This window comes from Gorilla gorilla, chromosome 16 (genome assembly GCF_029281585.2).
Source record: "Gorilla gorilla gorilla isolate KB3781 chromosome 16, NHGRI_mGorGor1-v2.1_pri, whole genome shotgun sequence".
Classification (NCBI taxonomy): Eukaryota; Metazoa; Chordata; class Mammalia; order Primates; family Hominidae; genus Gorilla; species Gorilla gorilla.
In genome coordinates, this window is record NC_073240.2 from 76,587,813 (window position 1) to 76,597,634 (window position 9,822).

The 9,822-nt window shown below is 54.2% G+C and overlaps 1 protein-coding gene across 1 annotated transcript in view; it reads right to left on the reverse strand.

Annotated features, from left to right (window-relative positions):
• The window catches only part of CSPG4 (chondroitin sulfate proteoglycan 4), a 38,328-nt gene extending 37,756 nt beyond the window's left edge, over window positions 1–572 (reverse strand). Inside the window, exon 1 of the mRNA XM_031002359.3 lies at window positions 352–572. Within this exon, the coding sequence (XP_030858219.3) occupies window positions 352–439 (88 nt within the window). The 5' untranslated portion in view covers window positions 440–572. The remainder of the gene's footprint in view (window positions 1–351) is intronic.
• Window positions 573–9,822: the final 9,250 nt, after the last annotated feature.

A 9,822-nucleotide genomic window follows, 5' to 3' on the forward strand; every position in this document is an offset into this window, starting at 1 on the left:
CTCACCCCAAACTTGCCTGGCAAACAAAGCCCGGCCAGCATTGGGGTGGCCCCACTGGTGTCTCAGACAATCCAAACGGGCAAAGCCACGCCCTAGGCAATCCATGCCTGGGGCGCCTGCCCCCGCCCCTAACTGGACAGCCTTGGCTAGAAACCCCATAACCTGAGATAGTGGGGTCCCGTGTCCGCCCCAGGACTGAACCCCTGGCGACCCCAGCCAGTGGTGGGAGAAGCGCAGCCTGCTTGACTCCCGATCTGGGGGCCACTTCTGGCTCCTCCTGTCCCTTTTCCCTCCCGGAGGAACCCCTCTAGTTCCGCCAGGCTGGGTCGGGGTCTCAGGCCCCTCACTCACCCGCGGATGCAAGTCTGGCCAACATAGTCAGGGTCAAAGCCAAGGCCAGGCCGGGGGCTGGAAGTGGGGGCCGCGGCCCGGACTGCATCCCGGCGGGCTGGGCGGCGGGACTTGCGAGGAGCCAGCGGAGTCCTGGGAGCTGGGAGCTGAGTGGAGCGAGCGCGGCTCTGCTCCTGGGCGCGGGCCGGCTCCGGGTGTCCGCGCACTTAACTCCAGGGGCGGGGCACGCGCAGACCCGCGCGCCCGCTCGGGTTTCAGGCTTGGACTCCCCCACCTGCCCCCACCCTCAACCTTCTTAAAGGGCCCGTGCAGGGCTGTTCCTCTCTGGGGCAGGGGTGAGGGGGCCCTTACAGCTGGGCCAGACCCCAGCCCCACCCTAAAGACTCAGAACAAAGTCATAGAGAGGCCCAGACACCCTGAACTCTGGCCCCAAGAGCCGAGCCCGGGAGACCCCCTCAGGGAGGAGGCATGAACTGTCCCAGCCCCTACTTCCCTCCTTTCTGCCTTTGCGGGAGTTCAGGAGACCCCTCCACAGGCACACTCCAGCCTTAGGAGGAAGGACAGACACCAGCCACCCTCACAGGCGGCTTTTGGGCTGCTTTGCCTCGGAGGCCCCCTGGGAACTTCTCCAGACTCCAGAGGCACCACCCGAGGTCCTGTGGGGCACTGCCCATGGCTGCAACAGTGACCTTCTCTGCCTGGAAGGGCCTCACCTCAGTCTCCCTGTCTGTAAGGGAGAGATGTCTGGATTTCCTCGCAGGGCAGAAGAATTCTCAGTCCCGCCATGACATTTGCCTCAAAATAACCTTGCAAGGTGGGTAAGGAGCATCCCCTCCCCCATTTCATGGAGGATGAAAGTGCAGCTCAAGCTGAAAGTGGCTCTTACAAGACTCCAGGTGGAAAATAGGTCCCTGGCCGTTTGGTGCCAGAAGCCCAGGCCTCCTGACCCCTGAATCCGGGTGTTTCAACTTCCCGAGGCTGCCTCCTGGAAATCTGGCCCTGGATTTAGCTCCTACCTAACAGCTTCAGGCTGGGGCCCTTCTGCTGGCTCCCTTCCAGGCGGCAACATCAGCCTAGTCCCAAACAGGAGGAGAAAGGGCAATGTTACTTAGCTTCCGGTGCCTAGAGGCTCTGCGTGTTCTCTGTCCATTCCCAATGTTACCGGGCCTTGGTTTACTTCCTCCATCCAGGTCCCTCCATCTGTCTGCTCCAGCCCATCTCCAGCCCAACCCCACCTTGCACCCTCTTCCCAGCTCTTCCCTTTGACCAGTAACAGCCCAGCACTTCATACTTTGCAACGAAACTGAGGCCTGTTTTGCAGATGAAGAAACTGAGGCTGAGAGAGATTAAGGGACTGGAGCTAGTCTACATAGCTGCTGAGAGGTGGGGCCAGGTCTTTGACCCTAAGTGCAGTGCTCAGGTGTGATGGTGCCTGGTCCATGTGGGGGTTATGAGTATTGGTCTTGAAACCAGAGAGACCTGGGTTCAAATCCCAGCTCCCTTACTTGGTTGTCAAACCTTGAACAAGTCCCCTCACCTCTCTGTGGCAGTTTCCTCATTTGTAAAATTGGGTTAATGAGGATTAAATGCTTTAATGTACCTCAAGTCCCTAGCCCAGGGCCTGGCATACAGTAGGTGCTCAATAAATGCTTATACTTTCTCCTCCATCTCTGTCATCCTGCACATTCCCTGTGATTCATGGTTTATATACCGCTTTACACATATCACCTCCCTTGTTGTAAAGCTTGAACTTTTTCCTCCAGAGGCTGCTGCATACAGTAGGTGTACAATAAATGCCTGCTGTAGTTGACTAAGAAACCAATTGCTGCTGTTCTGTAGGGATTTTGGCAAACCTAAGAGCTTCCATCCAGGTGCCCTAGGAGGCCTGGGATGGAGGCTGTGCTAGGCTGGCCTCAGTGGCGGTAAAGGCATTGATTCCACAATTTGTCCCTTGTTTTTTTTTTTTTTTTTGAGACAGAGTCTCGCTCTGTTGCCCAGGCTGGAGTGTAATGGCGTGATCTCGGCTCACTGCAACCTCTGCCTCCCGGGTTCAAGCGATTCTCCTGCCTCAGCCTCCTGAGTAGCTGGGATTGCAGGTGTGCACTACCATGCCTGGCTAATTTTTGTATTTTTAGTAGAGGTGGGGTTTCACCATGTTGACCAGGCTGGTCTTGAACTCCTGACCTCGTGATCTGCCTGCCTCAGCCTCCCAAAGTGCTGGGATTACAGGTGTGAGCCACCGCGCCCGGCTGTCCCTTGTTTTTCAAGTCGGTAGGACACCTGGTCCTCATTAGGGGCTAATTACTGACCAGCTATGGGGCTGGGGGTGGGGGGGGGTCTGCTTGGAAGACTACGTTTGGAGGAAAAGAGCTTTCTTTTCAGGAATGAAAAAAGAAGACAGAAGGCTTTTTGCTCTATGAATCAAAAATCTGGGTGAAGATCTCTGCTGGCCCCATCTCCCCCGCCCTGCCCCCTCCCCATCTTCTCTGCTCCCCACCTACACAGATGTCTGTGGAGCCTCCAGACAGGGCGCTCCCACCCACAGCTGAGATTCAAGTCTGGATTAGCTGGGAGCCTCCCCCTGCCTTGTTGCTAGCTGGGCAGAGAAACAAAGGCCTGGAAAATAATGGCAACCAGCACGGCGGTAATAACCCGGTTGGTGCATCTCTGCTGGGGCTTCCCAGTTTACAAAAAACATTCACCTGGTCTCTTGACAACTTTGGGAAGCATATGTGTTGGCCAACTGTGTCCCTGCTTCCAGATGAGGAAACAGGCTCTCAGTGAAAAAGGGATGATGCAGCTCCAGCGCACACAGGCCTGGCCTTTGCTCAGCCGTAACCTAGGGCTGGAACTCCGGACCAATGCTGAGCAGCATCATGCCAGGCAGACTGGCAGAAAGTCGAGGCCCCTGTGTGCCTTTGGAACTGACCCCTGACCACCTCCCACTGTCTTGGAACAAAGGCTGCTGGACCAGCCGTGCCTGCTCCTCAACTGTCCCCTCTCCAGCTCCTCAGCAAGCTCACCCAAGGCCCTGAAGCCTCAGTGCTGAACAGAGCTGACCTGGGCCTCTCTGGCATCCTCAGGTCTGGCTCGGGCCTTCTTCCTTCTGCCCTCCAACCTTTCCCATGACTTTGCTTGGCCAGGCATCCTTGGTGGCCATCCCTGACTGCCCCTACCTCCCTGGCCACATCTCACCTTCCTCCAGCAAGCCCTCCCAGCCCTCCTTCGTGCTCATCGACTTCTCTTTCAAAAGATTCCCTGGAATCCTGATCTCCGTAGCTCTCCTAGTTTCACCTGGGGCCTGCTTAGCTGGGTCAGGAGGTGTGCGTCCATGCCTCCCCAGCCAAGCATGGGACAGAGCACAGGGTGGGAGGGAGGAGGAAAGAAGGAGGCTTAGAACACACTTATAAGAAGGAAGAAGGATGTTCCCACCCAGGGGCAAAAGAAGATTCAAACTTCTCTGAAGCTACAGTGACCTGTGGTATGTGCTGCCTCCATTTCTCCAATTGTTCTTGGAGAACAAGACAACAGAGGGCCCAGTAATACTCACCTCCCTGCCAGCAGAGTTCACCCAACCATGCTGGCCAGGCACTGCTGGTCACTCCTACCTCTAGTGCTTCTTGGACTAAGAGTCCCTGCTCTGGGCAGTGGCTGTGGTTTGGCCCCACCCTTGGCCAGGGTGTTTTGCACCCTCGTTGCCTGGGCCCCACCCAAGGAGCCTGTGGCCAAAGCCAGCTTGCTGGGAAATGGTGTGTGCCTGTGCCCTAGATGGGGTGGTGCCTAAGCAGCGGTGTGCTCCTGCTGCCCAGGGCCCACCCTCAGGGAATTGGCCCTCTGCCATGAAGGTCACAGAACCTAGGCCACTACTGTGCAAGAGGGCACGGGCTTTAGGCGCTGGCTCAGTGGCCCTGCAGTTTTCTGGCCAAGAGCTCCATGGCAGCGGGCCCTGGGCCTGGGCCTTTGACCTGGGGCCTCTGTTAGGAGTGGTCCTGATCCTGCTTCTGGCAGAGGCACACACAGGGCTCCTCCAAGTACAGGCAGCCAGGCTCAGGAGGGGAGGGAGCAGCCAGTCCCAACAATTACACAGTTCGGGAGCTGAAAAGTTATGTTTGCCACCCTCAGGAGCCAGCTGTGGAAGGGAGGCCAGTGGAGGGCTTTGCCCTGGCCTCTGAGCCACGCACAAGCCGTGCTGGGAGGACAAGGGCCGGGGGTGGTGAAGGACCCTTTTGGAGCCTTTGCTTTCCAGGAGCAGGCACTCGTCTTCCATACCACACTCACAAAGGCTGGTGGCTTCAGTGGCTATGACCAGCTGGCCACAGCTGACTCCTCTGGGGTAGTGCTGTTTCTAAATATTAGTTCCTGCTGTTAACCCTTGCTGTGCTGCCCCAGTGGACAGCCAGCTGCCTGCAGACAGAGCCTCTTGGAAGGAGAGTGGACAGTCCCCACCTGGATGAAAAATTTGTGAATATATTTGCTCGGGGGCTGGGTTGGGGCTCCCAGAAGAAGGGTGAGAAATACCTGCTTAGGGCTGGGAATAAGGCTTGCAATAGATGTCAGGGGATGTGGGTCTGAGCTGGCCACTGGGCAGGGCAGTGGAAAGAATGTGGGGTCAGGAGCCAGGAGCCCGGTCCTGCCAAGCCTTTTTTTATGTGGCCCCAGACAAGTCACTTCGCCTTTCTGTACCCCTTTCCTCATCCGTAAAATGTACAGCCACCGAGGTGCTTGGATGATGGCCTCCAACAGAAGCGCTGGAGCTTTATAAACTCTGAAGTGCCTGGTGGTTATGATGATTTTTATGCCAGGGTCCTGCTGTCTGTGACTCCCCCGAGTCCCTTGGAGGAGAGGCAAGACTGAAAACCAAGAGACAGCTGGAGCAAGCTGGCGGGGCTGCTGTTAGCCTGTGGGGAGCTTTAGTGGGGACACCACCCTATACAAGAATACCCAGCTTGGAGTTCAGCCCCTACTGGCCCCATTGGCTCTTGTCCTTGCACAGTGAAAAGCCTAGTGGTAGCCAGGCTCCAAGATGGCCCTCAGTGAGCCTCACCTTCTGGCATTCATGCCCTTGGGTAGCTCCCTCTCATGTTGAATACAGCCACCCTATGCAGCCAATAGGGTGTTGCAGAAATGATGAAGTGACGTCCAAGATGAGGTCAGAAAAGATATGGTAGCTTTTCCCTTGCTCTCTTCTGATTGCAGCCACCATGATCTGAGGATAATTAAGTAGACTGTGGAGGTGCCAATGTGGAGAGGAACTGAAGCCTCTTGCCAGCAGCCAGTATCAACTCACCACTCATGTGAATGAGCCATCTTGGAAGTGGATCTGCCAACCCTAATCAAATCTTAAGATTAATACAACCTCTACTTTTTTTTTTTTTTTTTTAAGATGGAACCTAGCTTTGTTGCCCAGGCTGGAGTGCAGTGGTGTGATCTTGGTTCACTGCAACCTCTGCCTCCCGGATTCAAGTGATTCTCCTGCCTCACCCTCTCGAGTAGCTGGGATTACAGGCATGCACCACCATGTCCAGCTAGTTTTTGTATTTTTAGTAGAGACGGGGTTTCACCATATTGGTCAGGGTGGTCTTGAACTACTAACCTCAAGTGATCCACCCGCCTCGGCCTCCCAAAGTGCTGGGATTACAGGCATGAGCCACCGTGCCTGACCTCTACTGACACCTTGACTGCCACCTCCTGAGAGACCTGGAGCCAAAACCACCCAGCAAAGTCACTTTTAAACTCCTGACCCACAGCAACTGTGTGCAACAGGAGGTTGCTGTTTCAAGCAATTATATTTTGAAAGTAATTTGTTATGCAGCAAGAGATTACTGATAGAAGCCAGCATATCGTAGATGGCAGTCCAGTGAGTCAGACCTGGCACGTGCCTGGGGCTCAGAAAGCAGGACTCTGCTTCCATGAAAAGAAGTGACATTCCTCGATCAACAAATTCATTCATTCAACAAATATTTCTTAAGCACAGATCATATGTCAGGCACTATGCTGATGCTGAGGGCTGGGGACACAGGTGAATAAACAGGACCCTGGTTTTGGGGAACTTACAGGCTCCCCAAAGTGACTTGGCGATTGGTTGGATGTGGGAGTTGGGATAAGGGAGGTGTCCAGGACAAGCCCAGGTTTCTGGCTTGGGCACTTAGAAGGGTGGGTGGTGGTGTCGTGGATTGAGATGGACAGGGACCAGGGGGGTGTCTCATAAGGAAATCTTGGGGCATGTTGATTTCGAGGTGCTTGTGAGAAACCCAGGTGACACTGTGCAGGCGGCTGTATATGTGAGCCTAATGCTCCTAAGAAGGTCTAGCCAGGGGAAGTTTTACTTCAGGATTGCTGGGGTATCGATAAAGGAATTAAAGCAACCAGAGGAGATGAGACTGCCCGGGAGAGAGGAGCGTGGTGCAAAATGAGAGGAAGACCCAGCACTGAGCCCTGAGACACCAACGTCTCTTCCTTAAAATGTTTATTTTGACATAATTTCAGACTTAGATAAAAGTGGCAAGATGATTACAAATGTTTCCCACATACTCCACCTAGATTTCCCAAATGTTAATTGTTTACCACATTTTAAATTCTTTTCTCTCTCTCTCTATTTTTTTTTTTTTAGATGGAGTCTCACTGTTTCCAGGCTGGAGTGCAGTGGTGCATTCTCAGCTCACTGCAACCTCTGCCTCCCAGGTTCAAGTGATTCTCCTGCCTCAGCTTCCCAAGTAGCTAGGACCACAGGCACGTGCCACCAAGCCCAGCTAATTTTTTGTATTTTTTTTTTTTTTTTTTTTTTGAGATGGAGTGTTGCTCTGTCACCCAGGCTGGAGTACAGTGCAGTGGCCCCATCTTGGCTCACTGCAAGCTCCGCCTCCTGGGTTCACGCCATTCTCTTGCCTCAGCCTCCCAAGTAGCTGGGACTACAGGCGCCCGCCACCACGCCCGGCTAATTTTTTTTTTTTTGTATTTTTAGTAGAGACAGGGTTTCACCTTGTTAGCCAGGATGGTCTCGATCTCCTGACCTTGTGATCCACCCGCCTTGGCCTCCCAAAGTGCTGGGATTACAGGCGTGAGCCACCGCACCTGGCCAATTTTTTGTATTTTTAGCAGAGATGGGGTTTCACTGTGTTAGCCAGGATGGTCTCTATCTCCTGACCTCGTAATTTGCCCGCCTCGGCCTCCCAAAGTGCTGGGATTACAAGCATGAGCCACCACACCCGGCCATCTCTCTCTCTATTTTTCTGAACCATTTGAAAGTAAGTTGCAGACATAATGCTCCTTTATTCCTAAATATTTCAGTGAGTTTTTCCTCTTTTTTAATTTTTTTTTTTAAATGAGACAGGGTCTCGCTCTGCTGCCCAGGCTGGACTGCAGTGGTGCCATCAGAGCTCACCACACCATCAAACTTCTGGACTCAAGGGAGCTTCCTGCTTGAGTAGATGGGATTACAGGCACACAACCGTGCCTGGCTATTTTTTTTTTTTCTTTTTTGGTAGTGACAGGGTCCCACTGTGTTGTCCAGGCTGGTCTCGATCTCCTGGGCTCAAGCAGTATTTCCTAGAACAGGACCTTCTCTTTCATAACTGGAGTGCAATGATCAAAACCGGGAAATTAACATTGGTACAATACTTTGAACTAAGCCATAGACTTTTTTCTCCCCAGCTTTGCCAATTTTCCCAAAAATATCCTTTATAACAAAAGAAAACCTCGGCTTTCTTCTGAGTGTCTATTCATCTGGCATGGTTCTTCAGTGTTTCATTGTCTTCCTTGATGTTGCCATTTTTTACAAGTACAGGCCAGTTCTTTTAGGTGAATTTTGGTTTGAGTTTGTCTGTTTTCCTCATGATTAAATTCAGGTTCTGTATTGTGGCAGGAATGCCTAGGAAGTGATGCTGTGCCCTTCTCACGCAGCCTATCAAAAGACACATAACTGGCTGGGTGTGGTGGCTTACACCTGCAATCCCAGTGTTTTGGGAGGCCAAGGAGGGCAGATTACTTGAGGTCAGGAGTTCGAGACCAGCCTGGCCAACATGGTGAAACCCTGCCTCTCCTAAAAATACAAAAATTAGCTGGGCATGGTAGCAGGCTCCCATAATCCCAGTTATTCAGGAGGCTGAGGCAGGAGAATTGCTTGAACCCAGGAGGCAGAGGTCGTAGCGAGCTGAGATCACGCCACTGCACTCTAGCCCGGGTGACAGAGCAAAAGACTCTGTCTCCCCCAAAAATCCCCCACAAAAAAACCAAACAAACAAAACCAAGAGGCGCACATCTATTGTGCAATCATTGGGATGTTGACTCGTATCACTTGGTTGAGGTGATGCCTGCCAGGCCTCTCTTCTGTAAAGTTACTGTTTCTCCTTTGCAATGAATAAGCATACGCCAACATTGAAAGGTCAGGTTGAGGAAGGAAGGAAGGAAGCCAGGAAGAAAGCCAGTGCAGGGGCAGCCGAGAGACAGAAGGAAAGCAGGAGGGCGTCCTGGAGCCGGCAGGAGGGGCAGCATGAGTGAGGCAGGGCTGGCATTTATTGCCAGTGCTGCCGAGAAGCCGTGCATTAGAGGATGAAGAGTGTCCCTTAGAAGCAGCTGCCACCTGCAGGTGGCGGGCGTCCAGTTAAGCCTCTTTCGGGTGGAGCAGTGGGCCTGGAGCCAACTCAGGCTAAGTCAAGTGTGAGAGGGAGGTGAGAATGGAGACGACTGGAAAACACCTCTGTGGGGAAGGTGGTCTGTGGGCTGGGCAGAGAGGGACAGGCAGTGACGGAGAAGCATGTGGGCTTGGGGGACAGTTTGAATAGACAGAGGGGACTTAGGATATCTAGAGTGTGACAGGAGGGAGCCAGATGAGAGGCACAAGTCCAAGGAGAGGGGTGCAATCCACAGTGTCCCAGGCGGGAAGTGGGAGCCGATGACAAAAGACACGGCGGTTCTGAGGCTGTGATGGGGGGTACTTGTCAGAGCCCAGCCTGATGGGGCAGGTGGATGGGGGGGCCGGAAGGATGGCCGGGCCAGAAGGATGGCCAGGCGAACAGAGGAGAGTGAGCCACGCAGGGGATGATCCCTGGGGGTGGGGGAGAGGGGGAGGGCAGGCTGCCCAGAGGTGGGGGTGGGTGGCAGGTGGCGAGGAGGGCAGGTCCAAGGTTCTGGCCATGAGACTGTCCTGACAGCTTTAGCTGCCTGATGCAGATGGACAACGCAGACCTGGGGGGCGCAGGGCTGGGATGTTCCAGGAAAGGGGCTGGATGAGGAGGGTGGTGAAAGCTGGAGGGGCCTGAAGGATGATGAAGAAGTGCAGGGAGTGCAGGGTCAGCACTGGGGTCTCAGTGATGGGGGGCAGGGGATGGCCTCCCAGGGAGACTGGCTGTCAGTGCTGCGGGAGGTGGTGGGAAGCCCAGGATTGCAGTGGGGGACCGGCCTGTGAGGGAGTGGAGTGGAGGTGTTTGCACATGAGGAGGTCTGGGAACGGGGAGGCCAGGGCATTGGTGGTGG